Raw genomic sequence first — 15694 nt, forward strand, 5'->3', positions numbered from 1 at the left:
AGAGATATATGATAGTAATATTAATATTCTATCCTAAATAGCAATATTAACAGTAGAATACAGAATATAATGTGCGTAAAAATAAAAACATTAGGTATAATAGGTGGGGTAATCTCTCTAACCCAGTGTAGATGCTGGAGGAGCACAAGAGTGGACCACAAAGGTCCATTCAGGTCCAGTGTAGGACTCCTGGGCTCTCCCTGAACAGCATCTCCCATTGCCACCACTGGAGAGAGGATACTGGGCTAAATGGACCGTTGGGCAGCTCCTGTGTTTGCTAGGCATTTTGACTGGTCTGTTTGCTATTTTTTCATTTCAAAACTCACCCCTTTTACATTTTTATGCATTTATTTAAAAGAATGCCTCCGTTTCACCTGCTCCAGTTAGTGTTGTACCAAGTATTTGAAGTGAATTGACTCAGCATAAAAGTTCTCCTGACTGTATACAAAAGAGCTATGTCCCAGGTAACTTAAGTATGGGGTATTCTTTTTTTCTTGGAAGATTATGCACAGCACAAATCTCTTCATAAGATGAAAATTAGTATCTTGACTATCTGTACACTATTGCTGGACCAGTTGGGATGTGATATGCAAGGGCTCAAGGAGAAGAAACCAGTGAGGTGTAAATGAAGCAGGAAACTGAAGTAACTATGCTCTTGTTTTCAGGTCACTCAGATTGCTGAGGACAGTGCTAGCTCAATTTCAAATGGAATTAAGCAACATAGGGGAGGATTTTTTGATTCCCTTACTGTTCCCCATCTGCTCAGTCTATGCATTTGAAATTATTCCCACTCTGGAATTTGAAAGTTATGATTACAGAAAGAGAAGTGCTATGATATAATTCTATAGCATGAAAGCTTTCTTTTAGCACTGAATAAGCTGAAATTTAACAATGGCTATAACTAAGCTTGTCCAGCAGTTCCCATTTTAAGACATTTTAAAGCTTCTCAGTTTGGTAAAGGAGAGATGTGGTACAAGAGATGTAGTTTTTGTTTGGCTATTAAAATTTACCCAAATCTGACTGATGTATGAGGTTCTGAAAAGCCTTAGCTTAAAAATGCTCTGAAGATGCGTGTTTGGGACTGATACCTGAATTCTCAGAATATTCTTCCTGGTTTGACTCCAACCAGGTTTTGGTACTGCTCAGGCTGCAATACGTGATTCCTGCCAAATATATTAGCATGCTCCATCCCAGAGCTGCAGTGGTTATGGATAATATTCCCCAGCGTTGGTCTTCCCAGCAGCTCTGCGCACCGTGGCAGGTGATGCTAGAACTGAAGGCAATGTGACACTCTCTCTTGTACTTTCACTGCCCCCTCCACCGTAGCCCATGGAAGACGGATTTGAAAGAGGCTTACAAATTTTGTCAAGTAACCTTTTGACAAATTTTAGAAGTAATTTCCCTGGGCATTAATTGTTGTTATGTAAAATGGAGGTGGTACTGCCATGTAGTCACAAGGCAATGCTGTGAGAAAAATCATAAATGTGTTTGAAGCACTCAGATTCCATAGAAACAAACAGGAAGGGATTAAGTCTTGTGCTGAAAGCAGGGCTGTATTGATGGGGAACATTAGAGAAGTCAGCAACTCTTCAGTGAGCAGGCTGAATTAGAAGTCACTCAGTTCCTCATCTACCCTTTGAGTTTTGCTGAGGAATGACAACCAGGGCTCTCTGTTAAAATAGTCTGTGATTGTTAATATTAAAAAGGATAATATCAAGATATGTGCAGTGAGATAAGGCTTGTTCACTGTAGAGTTTCTCTGCTTTTGAAGGCTTTATTTTATGACCGTAATTTTCTGACTGTCTTTTAAAACTTTTTAAATATATATGTCCACAGAACCTGTAAGATGCACTGTGTGTATGAGGAAAGTATTGTTTTGTTTCTATTTATCATTGCTGTGGTTTATTTTAACAGATCATTTCTGACCCTAGACTTCGCGTTGAGCTAGCTCTTCGAGAAGCTGGACTTCATAAAACACTTTATGCAAAAGAGATTTTACCAAAAATCCCTCCACTGAAGCTTCCAAGAAGAGATATGGAATCTACAGCTCTTAAAATGTAGAGCACCCCTCATATCAGGAGTAGAGAAGCTTCAGGGGTATTGTCTGGCCCATAATGTGAAAACTTTAAATAAATTTCCCTTAGGCTGTGTCATAGAACTACTTAGTTCTCAGTGTGTGCAATCATTCGAAAAAACAATATGCCTTTCTCATGCAGTGCTACACCATTTTACGCCTGCCTTGGTGAAGGTTTTGTAGAGGTTTGGTGGGTGTAGGCTGTTGTAGTATAATTTCCCATGTCCCTTTCTACTGGGAGATAGATAGGACACCTGTACATGAAAGACTCCTACAGACATTACAGGCCAATCTAATGTATAGCATCTTGAGTAGGAGCTCTTGTTTTTTAATTGGCAGCATAAATCCAAAATAGCTTTGCAGAACAGTCACTTTAGATTATATTATGATACATGAATACATCCCACCACTTTTGTTCCAGGTTTCTTGAGAATTTGATTCTTTTAATTATAAAATCTTCATTACCATGAATGTTTCTATTATTCTTTGATTATTATAAGAAGAAACTTAACCTTTGTCTATATTTAGAAACCAATTTGCTGCATCATATTTACTGCAAACCAGTCATGCAATTTCATATTGCAGATTAGTCTTTCAGTATAAATTATAAATTAGAAGTAACATTTCAGATCTGGGATCTTTATTTTGGAGCTGAAGCTACTGAATATGATTTTATTAAATGAAAGGGAAATTGATGTAATTTCATTTTGTAACTCATTATGTTTTCAAGCCTTACATAAGATGAGAGTAAAATGTATGTAAACAAGTTACAATTAGCAGTTTAATCAAAAATTTCTAAGGACGATAAATATCAGAAAAATCTGAACATCCGTAGTTGTGTATCTAGATATTTATAGGAACTTCATTAATGTAATACTGTAATGTCTTATAGGTGTTAAGGGATCACATACCTACAATGCCTTGAGAAACAGACAGTAATTTCTCACTGTCGAAACGAGCAATTGGGGATCAGGACAGATGAGAGCCCTGCCTGTGTTCTCCCAGCGGAGCCCACGGTGCAGGTCCAGAAACACCAAGGGAGCGGTTTTACTGCTAGCCACTATATGCCACCTCCTTACCTGGTACAGGCAACAGGCCCTCTTTTCTTGAGATAGTCAGCGACTCTACACCACATGTTTTGCAATTAGAGACAAGCAATGTTAAGTTTTCAAACCTAAAACTGATAGTAACATTGGCAAAATCTTGTAGCGTAAGCCTGATCTCAGCCGGTGTCTGGGGGCGCACCTGGGGGAGGGAGGTTTGCTCTGGCCTGGATGTTAAAGGGTGCAAAGTCAGAAGCAGACGGAGACTCTTAAGAAGGGTGCCAGAAAGGCAGGGGAAGAGCTGGTGCGACAGATGCCTGACAGCAAGCAAAGTTTAAGACCGGGAGCAACATAATCTGAGTATTGAAGCGAAGTTATTTTAATGGGGGGAGGAATGCTACAGAGCCTGCCCAAAAGCCGTGGGAGCTGTATGTCTTCTGGATTTAGCTTTTGCATGTTTGTGCTAAAATTACAATTCTGTGTATATTTGTGCATTTTATTTTGGTATCTCATTTGGGGTAACTCATTATTTTTAAAGCATACTTGGCCAGCTTCACAACTTGTTGGATGTTCCTGCTGGGGAGACCAGCATTGCGTTTCTTCTCTTTTGGAGACCAGATTGGCTGCTAGACTGCTTCCCAGAAACGGAAGATCCCAAACTTAAGGCAGTTGATTTTTTTTCTTGCCTTTAAAAGCAGATCTACAAGATAATTTCAGTGGTGCAAAATCTTTTCAGATTATAGTTGTCACCTTTTATAAATACCAAGACATTTATGAAAAAAGAAAGTTTAAATGAAGCAGTTTAAATTTTTTGAAATAAAGGGCTGATTTTTAGGCAGTGTCTTGTGATTGTCTCCACGTCTGGTGTTTCTTAGGGAATAGACTGAGTAGAAGTCCAGTTACATCGATGAGTCTGTGCCAGCTCACTGCAACCATGAATCGGGGCTTGTTATTGATACAGTGAGGCCAGAATGGGGATTTTTAGAGGGATTTTCATGTAATAGTGGAGCATGGAAAACATGCAGGTCAGTGAAACTGGCTTCAGGTATTTTGCTCAGCACAACCAGAGGCTGCTCTTGCCAGGAGAGGTCCTTTGCCTTACTTCGTCATCCTCACCTTAGCACTCTCCATGAGAGATGATCAAAACCCTTCAGGAAATGGAGATGCTTATAAGGACATTTGTTTTCATGATAAATGCTTTCTACACTTTTTTAAAAAGTGAAATTTTGCAAGTTATTTTTGTACAAAGATGTATGAAATTACTTGCACATAAAAATAGTAATTTAGAAAATGTTAATGGGAAATAGACTTCTCAACCAGCATCTCTTGCAGTCCTACTTTGTTGGGTTTGACTCGGTAAGGGTAACAGTTCAGAATTCAGCTGTCCTTTATGCCAGTGTATGAAGTGTACGTAGTTTGACTAACGATCTGATTTTTTAAAGCCCGAGAAAAACTTCTTTGTGAAAATTAAGTTATTCGGTTTCAAGATATACTACTTACCTGTGAATTTTGGTAGTCAGAAAAGCAGCTTAAATGTTAAATAGTGCCTGAAAGTCAAGTACCCAACTGGTGCAAGATCAGTTGGTGCGGTATCCAGCTGTTGCAAAACGCTTAAAGTTTGTGCCAACTTATGTGCACGTTTATGTGTGTATTTATAGAAAAAGAAAAATGTGAGTGATTTGCGATGTCAGTTCTGACCCCTCCGAGAATAGAGAGGGCTTTGCAGTAAAGGTCAATATTTTGAAAAGGAGCTCACCAAGGACACGCATTCTGTGCTCTGTAAACTACTGACTCATCTGAAACCCCTAAAGAGTGTCAAACTTAGAATGTGCAGCAGAAAAAACGTTTAACAACATAATCACTAAGCTAAAAGCAAAATAAGAAAAAAAAAGTGTCTTCACTGGACAATGTGCTAGAAAATAGAGAGTTCACTATCTCCTGCAAAGTTAATGACCAGACCTGTGTTTCTGTAAGCTATGGCAGAGCAAACCTCGCCTATCAAATTAGGCAAAATGTTAAAGTATCATATTTCTTTCCCTGGATTGGTTTTAAATTATTTTCACAAAGGACTTAAGGTATGTTGCTATTAGTACAGAAGCTTCTTAAGTGGACTTTGGGCTTAGCAGAACTGAGTTTGAATGGTAGGTTAGATTGCATGTGAAGTGACTGGAGTGATTTTGTTTCTGTTCTGGGAGGACACTGGCTCCTGTCCTGGGATTCCTCCCCCATCAGATTAATATTTGAGCCTAAAAACTGCAGTCTCGGAATGGAAACTAGGAACCAATCTAATTTTCTTGTAAAAAGTGGAGTTTGCTTTTTCATGGCAGCAAACTGAATGTATCCCAGATTGAAGTGCTGGTAAGTTGTTGGAGTAGGTCAGGGGGACCATGAAAGTGGGGTCCCAGCGCTGGGGGAGCACCCTGGACGGCACCGCTCCGCCGCCGGTCCCGTGTCCCAGAAAGTGGCCTCTGCAGACGGGAGGAGGCAGCGTAACGACGTGCAGTAGGGTGACGAGAGGGACACCAAGAGAAACGTGCACGTTTGGGAGGCAAATCGAGCTGTACCGGAGCATGTGGAAATATTTCCGGGACTACAGGGCCCCCAAGGTTGCCTATGAAGCAGATTTTAGAATACTGACCAGAGAACGAGTGCCTCAGTGACAGCCCCTCAGCATGTCTGTAAGTATCTTTAGACTTTCACGTTTCATGCTCTTAATATCGTTAATATCTTAAGATCCTCTCCCATGTTTTTTGATAAAATTTTGTTTACCAGAACTCTTAAATCCTGTAAGTTATTGTTCCAAAGGTGTCGAAATTCATTTGGAAGCGAGCTTGTTAGTGAACCTTAAGAACTGGAAGTGATTTCGGTGGGAAATTCTTCAGGCTGTAGGTGACCCTCCACGAAAAATCCCTCCACTTAACCCAGGCGCAGTTTAGTCTCCTGCAGCTTGTGGAGACACTTAAAGATGATTTTCTGGATCACTGATGGATGTTGATTAGCAGATGAATGTGAAAGATGCAGTCCCTGGCAGTTCCCTGAAACCAGGTCAAGGTTATATCAGTAAGGTGTGCTCCCCATCCCTTTCCCTCTCGGAGGCCCCTGCGTGCCCTGCGCCCAAACCTGCCGACCATGCGACGGGGCGAAGCTGCTCCTGCGCAGCGGGACAGTCTGCGCAAGGTGGGCTTCCCACACACTGACCTCTTGCGTTCAAACACTCTGGTATGTGTCAGTTTTTGACAGATCTTTAAATATTGCATGAATTAAATTCTGAACGGCCTTCGTAACAGCAATGAGTAACAATAATGGTCACAAATGTGGATTAATTTTGCATGTCGTTTACTTAAGTTTTGGCTCTATGCCAAATGCAAAGGGATGTCCTTCCTAGAGGATCGCTGTGGACAGGAGTGAGCCTAACAGGACAGTCCTTTGTGACCATTGAAGACAGGAGTGAGGAGCACGCAGTTTGGTAACACAAGTCTTAATTTCTGTGCAAATTTTGGCTGGAACTCTCCTTGCGTGTGCAAGTGTGTTGGTGCAATTCAAGCCGTATTGGAGGTCCACAGCTCCGGCATGGCGGTTTTCGCTGGATCCGGCTGCCCGCTCGGCCGTGGAGGACACCTGCCTGTGGGAGCGCATCGCGACCAAGTCTGTCTTTTCCATTGCCCACAGCAAGGGTCCGCGGTGTGCCGGCGTGGGTAGGTCCCACACGCCCACTCCTGGCGCGGCAGCGCTGGGGGCACAAACATGCACTGCACCGGCTGGGACCCGGCACCCTGTTGCTCGTGCTGCATCGCCCATCAGTTGCTGGAGAAAAGCGTGTTTCCCGCCAGAGGGTGCGGCCCCAGGCGCTTTCGGATGAAGGCTGCGATCAGGCGCTGGGGCCGCTGCTGGTACTCCCACAGCACCTCGCGGGGCGCCCGGATCTGGTCCCCCTCCAGGCGGTCCAGGAGCGCCACGCAGACGACAGCGGCTGCAGGACGGCCAAGGCGCTGCATTACCTCGTGAGTGACAACGGGCGCCTGCCGCCTTAAAAAGCTGCCCCGCGGGGAAGGAGAGGAGGCCTTGCTCCCGCTGGCCTCCCTGGGGCTCACTGGGGGACGCACCCTGGTGTGCTGGAGTGGCTGAAGCAGCAGGACCCCCCCGGGGGAGCCGCTGGCCACAGCACCGCTCCGCAGGCGCCCTCCGCTCACCCCGTTTCTTTTCCAGCAAAACGGGGAAAGGCAGCTACAGTGGTATGGCCAGGACTTGTTTTAAGGCTGGGAGAGGGATGAGGGGGGATTAAGTTTTGTTTTGTCCAACATGCGCTCAGGCCTTTTAAAACAAACTTGGTTTTTATTGAGACACAAAATTTGTTTTAGTGTATTTTTCTAGTGAAAATCGTTAGTAATGCGGTTTTGGCCTTCAGGTTGTCTGAATCTTGCACCAAACCAAACCCTCGGGTGAAGTTAAGCTGGGGAGTGTGGGGGTGCGGGAAGGATGCGGAAGCGGCTGCAGGAGGACTCACCTTTCAGGCCACACAGCCCGCACAGGGCAGCGAATGCCGTGGACTCCATTTCAATGTTCCTCACGCCAGCATCATAAGCTCTTTTTAAGTACTCTAACTTTTTTTCACTGGAAAAAGAGCACAATGCTCCGTCTAATCTCCCCTGACCTTGAAAGGAAGCAGAGAAGTGTCACTGCTGGCCCTGCGTGGGTTTACAGTCACGGTGAACAGGGTGTAGTTCAAATGGAAAGTCCAGCGGTGCCTACGTTTTCTCTGAAGCAGACTAAGTTTTCCTTTGAATAGTTACTTAACTCATATTAACCTCAGTGTTTAAAGCCAGTGCACTATGTTTCTGTATAGAGGAGAAAAATACACAGGTTTTAACATTTGTAAAAAGGATGAGTAAGCCCACAGGTGTTAAGTGCAGGGGGTACACTGCACTCTGCAGGGGCAAGTCATCGCAGCTCCTCTGAGGTCCATGGTGTATGTCAGCTGTGAAGGTCTGCTGGGTTAAATCAAAAAAATGCCAAATTACTGTGGAAGAGGGGCATAGCTTGCTGTGCAGAACGGGCAAATTGGGGAGAGGAAAACCCCCTGAATTTAGGTTTAATTTTTCTGGAGGGGCTGCCATGGATGGCAGGCAGCTGGAGCCACTCGCGAGTGGCCTTCCCTGCTCGGGTGGCGTTGGTGCTGGCCGGGGAGCTGGGTCCCGGGGCACTGACATCGGCGCTGGTGCTCCCTCCCGCTCCTGCCGCAGCCCCAGGGCATTGCTGCAGGTGGAACCCGACGCCATGCTTGGTGCATCCAGGTATGGGCACCCATCCTGACCCCCTCCTCTAACTCCACTGGTGGCTTTGGCTGTCCTGCAGCTGCACCTGGGTCCTCAGAGCGGACCTGTGCCCGGTGCAGCTACTCCTCTCGCACAGTATGTAAAGTCCTTTGTGCAAGCAAAATGTATACCTGTGGCTGTGCTAACCTGGGCACAGTGCTTCATTTTATTGCTGTTCCTACTGTTAATCCTCTCAAAGGGCTTTTTGTTCAAATAAAACATGGTCTTGAGCAATACACAGATGGTCGCGTTTGCAAGCAGATCCAAAGGTTTATAAATAGTCCTCAGATTATTAATTCTTCATTTATTACATTTCTTCTACTCTGCAATCAGCATTTAATCTTGCAAAGGAAACGGTTCCAGAGTAACCAAAGCTTGTTTACATAAATTGCACACTCTTCCTTTTTCCCTAGACATTTTTCTAGTGTTTGGTAGTTCTGAAGTTACAATCTTGTTGTAGGAAACAACTCAGTGTAACCCATCTGCTAGGCTCGCTACAGGATTGTGGATGAGGGACTGTTTTCTTTGCCAGGGTGAGGCTACTGGCCTCCTGTTTTTGGAGGTTCTGCAACCGTGAGTGGCTCCCATGTAATGGCTGGACTGGGGGGCAGCAGAGGTTCCCCCGGGCACCTGCATTGCCCCAGGGAGCAACCGCTGCCGGGTGGATCTTCACTCTTGATCTGCCACCAGCTACAGCAGCGCTGGCCTTGCTGGTGACATTACAAAATGTAACTGTCAGATGCACGAGAGACCAATTAGCAGAGTAGGTCTCACCCCGGCAAAGTGGCAAAATTGGTACTGCCTGTTCTGAAGGTGTACCCTGCTCTGACCGCTGAACAAGCTCTAACTTATCAGGTGGGTCAGCTCCTGCAGCCCTTCTTAGGCTTTGGGAAGCATGGATAATTTTGCCTACATGAGAACGTAAAGACTTGGCATTATGTTTGGGGGGAGGAAAGACGGTCAAAGGTTGTTTTACCTTCGTAGAAGTCATAGGTGCACATGGTATGGCCGATGAGCGTGGGAAAGTCAGGAATCTCCTTGCTGCAGGCGAGTAGTTCCTCCACGAGGTCCTTGTCCAGCTCAGTGCTCCGCACCACCACATCATCCAGCACCACCTGCTCAAACCGTGGCTTGAAGGAGGAGTCCACCGCTGTGTCCGTGATCACAACAGACCCGGCCTCGATCCCTGTGAAAACGAAGGCTGAGGCTAAGCCAGCCAGAGCTCATAACACTTGTGACCTGCTGCAAAACTTCAGCATGACAGAAAAATGTCTATAGATGTATGTGTGACTGTGGGGTTGTTCTTTTTAGGGAGTAAAACAGATGTGAGAAAATAATTGAAATTCACGCAGTAGCACAGATGTAGAAGTAAAACGTACAGAATCAGCACACGATGAGCGATTGTGGGAACGTGCTGAGCAACAGCGTTTTAATTCCTTCCGGCTTGCAGAGATCATGCCCTACCACCAGCTTGTGCAGGCGCAAGCAGCACCACTGCCCCAGCCGAGGGTCCCACCAGCATGGAGGAATACAGGCACTGGGACAGCTGGGAGGATCTCAAAGCATGAGAGTGACTTCCAGTCAAGTGTTTTCTGTTTGAAAAGTGATACCCAATTGTTGTGAATTGAAGGCCTTTGTTCATTATGAAAATATGTGCTCTGCTAAGCCAGTCACTAGAAGTTTTCTGGGTTTTAAGCCAAAACAAAGGATAGTGTTGTTTGATATTTGGGGACCTGCCAAAATCCTAAAGCTCATAATTACATGACCTATTGCTGAGAATGTTTTTTATTAATACCCTCTTTGCCCAGAAGAGAGACCATAGATAGCTTACCTAAGCCTCCAGAAGTACCGATGCGTATAATAGTAATGTCTTGGCATTTTGCATGGTGCAGCAGTTTGATTAGTTCATGAAGCATGATGGAAATTGAAGGGATGCCCATCCCATGCTGTTGGGAGGAGAGGAAAGAAAAACGTCATTCCCTGAGATGCTGCAGCAGGTGACAGGTACATGACTGCAGCGAGCCCAGGGTTACGCTGTGGCCTCTTTCCACTGACGAGTTCAACAGTGATTTTTTTTTTGAGGGGGGAGGGACATCTGAGGGTCTATGTAGCCTGTCCAGGTCAAGCATCTAACCCTCTTCTCCCCTTAGCGCTTTTAAGGCTCTTATCAATAGAGCTGACATTCATCCCTAGAGACCGGTATGTCAGGCGCACAGATGGCGTCTCTCCTTCAAGAAGGGTCTTCCCACAAACGCATCCCGGCAGCTGAATGCTCCAAGACCTTCCTCTTGTGTTGCCCGCCCTTACGCCACGTGCTGACTTCCATCCTTTGTCATGTCCTGCTTGTACTCTTGGAGTGGTGAACTTCAGTGAGGACAACCCAAGCCTCTGCTTCTCCGGGCGCCTCCCAGCCCATCCTCACCCCACGCCAGAGCACCTCCACCCACGTTGCTGGGCACAAAGGACGACGGATGGGTTTGGGTCCCTCAGTGAGGACCAGTTTCGGGGTCAGGCGGTTGCCACGTGAAGCCTTGCGCTTTGCAGGCCACCTGTCCTGCTTCCTGGCTCGCATCACCCACCCTGGTGTCCCTCTGTCCCCAGCGCCTGCCTGGGTGCCTGCAGGCTCTCCCCTCCGCTGGCACCAGCCCGTTCCCCGTCCTCTGCCACGGCTTGTGGTGCCCTGCTGCCCCGTCTCCACTGCTGCTCCTCTGGGCTGGCAGATGTTTTGCAAATCTTGAACTGCTGAGGCTGCCTCTGCTTTGCACCCAGCACTCTCCCTCACGTGATCGTCTTAATTTTCTGCTCCACCACTCAACCGCTGTCCTTTTCTCGGCTTTACCTTTAAAAACAAAAGGTGTTTGGTGGTGTGGGGTTTGTTTTTTCCCCAAGAAAAATGCCTCGTTTCTTTGGTTTTGCTATTGTGTTCAAAAACCTGAAGGAGGCATATGTAAAGAAGCACAGCTAATTTAACATATGCAGTTTTTGTATTGCTTTGTCTCTTTTCATTTGGCTGTGAGACTGATGGTCTATTAGGCTTGTATCATGTTTTAAATATGAAAACATTTTGCATGTTGTTATTCTGGAACATCAGCCTGACTTATTTGCCAATGCCTAAAAAATTTATTCTCATTGTAAATATTCAAAGCAGGAAACCGTTCCTGCCTCCGGTATGTTTGAGTTCATTTGTGTTTCTAAGCAACTTGCAAAAATGTGATGTTGGCAGCTGCTCTGCACGAAGCATTTTGGGGGAGGCTCGGTGCATGCTCTGCCCTGCGTCCCCTCGCAGGGACGAGCCCAGGGGTCAATGACTTCTGCATTGGTGCAAAACTGTTGCATGGCCAAGAGCTCAGCGTCGCCTTTCTTCTAGCTGTGTCGCAACTGCTGCCAGATGGGGGAACAGCAAAACTTGTGGGTTTTTTTCCCCTTGGATCCTGTCAGATTGATTCCCTCAGGCTTTTCTGTTGGTCAGGTTTGGTTTGGTTTTGTCAGAGGGACCAAACATGAGCTCTGTTGTGTGAGTGATGCCGTCTCCTGTGAATCAGATTTAAGACTAATCTTGTGCTTGAAGAAATGACGGCAGGACTGAGCCTTGGGGCGTGAGCACCCACCAGCACAACCTGTATTTGCTTTTTCCTTCGTGCAGTGCCAAAAATTCTGCTGCTATTAAAAACAACTAATAATAAAGCAAGATTTTTACTTTAGAGCTCATGTCAATGTAATACTTCCAGCAATATTTCATAGTTCATACATGGTGGGAAGTGGTCTTTGCCTCTTGAATTGCCAGACTGCTGAGCTGAGCAAAATATGTGCATCTTCATTTTTAATATGATGCTTTTTAAACTGAACATGTAGGGTGCTGAGAAATATCATTCAAACAGAAGCTTTACCATGGCTGAAAGGTTGTACTGGTGGTAATCTGAAAAGAGGGAAAAAATCTGCCGGTGGGCGTTGCAGGAAGTGGAGGCACGGGAGGGAGAGGTCGAGCTGGCCACTCTCCCTGCTGCCGGGGAAGATGGGGCCACTGTGCCAGCCCGCTGCGAGACCGTGTCAGCAGGAGCAGACCCCAGGGCAGGGGCTGCGGGGAGTGCCCAGGATGGAAAATGCATGCAGTGCAGCGCTGCGCAGTACTTACACTGATGGAGAGCACCGGCCCAGCCCGGTACATGGCGTACCGGTCTGTCCCCGCGCAGATGTCTGCCAGGTCCTCCGCATTGCCCGTCAGTCCCAGCTCCTTGTGCATGAATTGGGCAAATGCCCTCATCCTGTTTGGGCTGCCGCCAACACAGACAAACTAGATGCAAAATACGAATGTGTTGGTACTTTTTAGCTAAAACAGGTACCAAGACTCAGTTGTAATGTGGCAGTGGCAGGCTGCACTGGACACGTCTCCCCAGAGAGTGCAGCGGGATGCTGCTTCCTTGCAGGCAATCAGGGGACATCAGAACAACTGAGGGTCTCAAAAACAGGAATTAACATTAAAACCAAACTGTTACTCCTTTAGGGTTGTGACTATGCTAGGTCCAGGCAGCGGTACAGCTGCACATACTTGGGTGTATCTCAGTCCCAGGCCAGGAAAATGTAAAATAATTCAGCAAATTTTAGCTGCTAGTATTCCTACTGACAGCAAAGCAAAACCAGATGTTAGAGTGGCTCATAGTTTAATTTATTCTATCAACAGCGTTGACTGCAATTAGTGAGCACTGCTGATGACACAGAGGCTGTAAAGTCAGGGAGAAAAAGGACAAACTTTACATATTAAAAGAAAAAATGCTCCCTGAATGTAGGAGGGGGACCAGCATGCGGCTGCAAGGGCAGCGCTGCTGATCCAGCTGCCAGCGGCACAGGGGAGCAGGAGCCCGCGTGTGGCAGTGGCTGTGCCGGGCTGCTTGAGCCCCGCAGCCCCAGGGCACCGCGGCTCTTCCCCCGCGCCACTGGGGAAATGCTCTCATTTAATGTGGAAGAGGAATGTGGTCGTGACAGGCTGGTTTTGACAGCAGGTCTCAGCCAAAAATACGACATCCTCTTTCCTTGTCTCCAGTAGATGATGATCAGATGCTTCGGACAAATGTTTCCTCCATCTGTCCTCTAACATGGGGGCCAATCTAAAATCAGGTTTTATGGAACTGCAGTTTTTGAAAGGATAATTTTCTATGGGGATTTCTTCCCAAAACAAGCAAGGACGGATGACCTCCCTGCCCGGGCTGCCCCAGGTCACCGAGTCCCTTTGCCGAGCAGCTGGGCCCTGTCGCTGGTGGGAGCATCCGCAGCAGCGGGTCCCCGGCATGAGACAGCAGAGCTGCGGGATGAGGGGCTGGAGGGCCCTGCGGGGCTGGGAGCTGCTGCCTCGCTTTTGCACCTGCTATTTACCTTTATGTCCCCAAACATTGCCGGCAGGTTGTGCGTCTTTGTTCCCAAGTCCAGGTGATACAGAACGTCCTCCTCCATCGAGTCCAAGTGTGGGTTTTTAATGTGGACAAGCCCACTGCTGCGGGGAGACAGGGTGAGGAGGGGTCAGGGGCAGCGGGTACCGGGCAGTGCCCGCAGGAATGGGGACAGGGCAGGACGGGGCACGGCGTGGCCTGGGAGCCCCCACGAGGGGCGCGCGCTTCCTGGTGTCAGGGAAGGGATGGGACAAGGGATGGGGACGAGCCAGCTCTGTGTGGTGTCCGGGATGGCTGCCTTTCTGTCAGAGCCCTGCTGTCACACGAGCTGTCCTCCTCCCTACATCCATCGCTATTAGTAACCTCTTTGACATCTCTCTTATTATGTCTGCGTATTTGGCAAAAAATGTTTCTCAATATTTATCATCAATTTTGTCAACGGCAACCTTAGCTCTTTCTTTCATATAATTCTGCCAGAAATATCTAGCAGGTAATGTACTGTGCTATTTTGTATGTGACAGCTTATTAAGCTCTTAGCAAATCGGGATTTTATATTTATATTGTCCCAAATAACTGCCTAGCAGTACAACTGCAAATTAAATTCAGATTCTGCAGACAGCGGGAGGCCAGTTTGCCTTCCCTTTCCACCTGCTTTAATAGATGGAAAATAACTAAGTAACAATACAGGTCCATTTTATAAATAAGGCTTAAACAAAACCCAGAGAACATTTTTCTTGTCCTATTAAAACAAATTCAAACCCTCTCTTGTTACTCACCCGGCGTAACCTGTTGTTTCAGTCATAGTGGCTCTACCGGATTCAGCTGAAAGCGATACTCTGCAGAGAAGGTAAGGAAAACACCCCGCTGTTTCTTCAGCTGTTGGGTTTTGGAGCTCAGAAGAGGTTTTAAGGGGCTCTGCAGGGGGTTAAATACCCTCTCTCTGCTTTGTGCGGCTCCCAAGATCAACAGTGGCCGGTCCCCCTCCGCCCGCTCCCCTTTGCCCCATCAGGTGCGAGAGGTTCCTCCGGGCCGGCGCCGTGGTTCGGCCCAGATTGGCTGTTTCTGCAGGTGTGTCACCGCTGACCTCGACTCGCCTTCCACCGCCGCGCTCCAGCAGCGAGGGCTGGGGCCGCTGACCTGCTCGCCCCTCTGGCCAGCGGGGCGGGCGCCAGGGCGCAGGCCTGCCCGGCTCCGGTGACGGCTTCGTGCCAAGGGTTTGTCCGAGTCGGCGGCCGCAGCACTCCTTCCCCGGGCTGTGCTTCCCCCAGGCCCCGGGGATCGAAATGGCTCTCCCGCCCTGGACGCTGGCTTCGGACCGAGCCTTTCCCTGGCCCCGCTCGGTGCAAATCTGAAACCACCCTGTGTTTTTCTCAGGCGCGCAAAGAAAGAGTTAACGCTGCGCCGAACCTCCGTGGGCTCTGCGAAGGGACGGTGGTGCGTTAGGAGTGGCTGTGCCGCGAGCCCCCGGCTCACCGCTGCAGCAGCCCGGGCTGTTTCGTGGGTCCCCGTGCGGGTGCGGATCAGCCTGTGCCAGCGGAGCAGCTGCCTCGCACCCGGCGCTCGCTGGTGCTTGCGGGGCCCGGGCGTCTGCGTGGCGTCAGCCTGCCAGGGCACGTGGAGGGGACGCGCTCCCCGGGGGGGACAGGGCTCGGTGGGGGGACTGGCTCCGGGGTCGGGGCTTCCCAGCCCTGGCCAGCCTCTCTGAGCGTGGGGCCGCCGGAGGCCGGGATGCCTTTTACGTTCTGAATGGTCATGGCCCTCTTGGGTGGCCCAGAAAACTGTCTGAGAGGGAAAACCCTCACAAGGTAAGCATCAAAAGATGGATGTGCCCGTTCCCACCGATCCCCGACTTCACCGTCACGGCTCTTAACGCAAAAAGTGGCT

The 15694-nt window shown here is 47.8% G+C and overlaps 2 protein-coding genes across 10 annotated transcripts in view; one reads left to right on the top strand and one right to left on the bottom strand.

Moving 5' to 3' along the window:
• Window positions 1-4151, top strand: part of CCDC148 (coiled-coil domain containing 148) — an 80489-nt gene extending 76338 nt beyond the window's left edge. For 7 of the 9 annotated variants that reach the window (XM_072875026.1, XM_072875028.1, XM_072875025.1 and 4 more), the window contains one exon: window positions 1915-4151. In XM_072875026.1, coding sequence (XP_072731127.1) covers window positions 1915-2061 — 147 coding nt within the window. In that variant the 3' untranslated portion in view covers window positions 2062-4151. Of the gene's footprint in view, window positions 1-358; window positions 1893-1914 lie in introns of those variants that run through there. The other 2 variants (XR_012044428.1, XM_072875029.1) reach the window with 2 other exon arrangements.
• Window positions 4152-6914: 2763 nt separating this feature from the next.
• UPP2 (uridine phosphorylase 2) lies at window positions 6915-14612 on the bottom strand. The gene is made up of 7 exons (XM_072874886.1): window positions 14587-14612; window positions 13797-13914; window positions 12562-12720; window positions 10261-10375; window positions 9406-9615; window positions 7622-7768; window positions 6915-7087 (listed from the first exon to the last, which is right to left on the bottom strand). Exons 1-7 carry the CDS (start codon window positions 14610-14612, stop codon window positions 6915-6917), a joined length of 948 nt encoding a protein of 315 aa, XP_072730987.1.
• Between the last annotated feature and the right edge of the window lie 1082 nt (window positions 14613-15694).

The sequence above is a fragment of the Ciconia boyciana genome, chromosome 10, assembly GCF_034638445.1.
Source record: "Ciconia boyciana chromosome 10, ASM3463844v1, whole genome shotgun sequence".
NCBI lineage: Eukaryota > Metazoa > Chordata > Aves > Ciconiiformes > Ciconiidae > Ciconia > Ciconia boyciana.

What these genes read in the sequence shown, in the direction of transcription:
- UPP2 (XM_072874886.1), bottom strand. Translation starts at nt 14,612, where the DNA reads ATGACTGAAACAACAGGTTACGCCGG. An exon ending in GAAACAACAGGTTACGCCGG is followed by an intron (nt 13,915 to 14,586) that starts GTGAGTAACAAG and finishes GTCTCCCCGCAG; the next exon opens with CAGTGGGCTTGTCCACATTA. An exon ending in CACCTATGACTTCTACGAAG is followed by an intron (nt 7,769 to 9,405) that starts GTAAAACAACCT and finishes CTTCCTTTCAAG; the next exon opens with GTCAGGGGAGATTAGACGGA.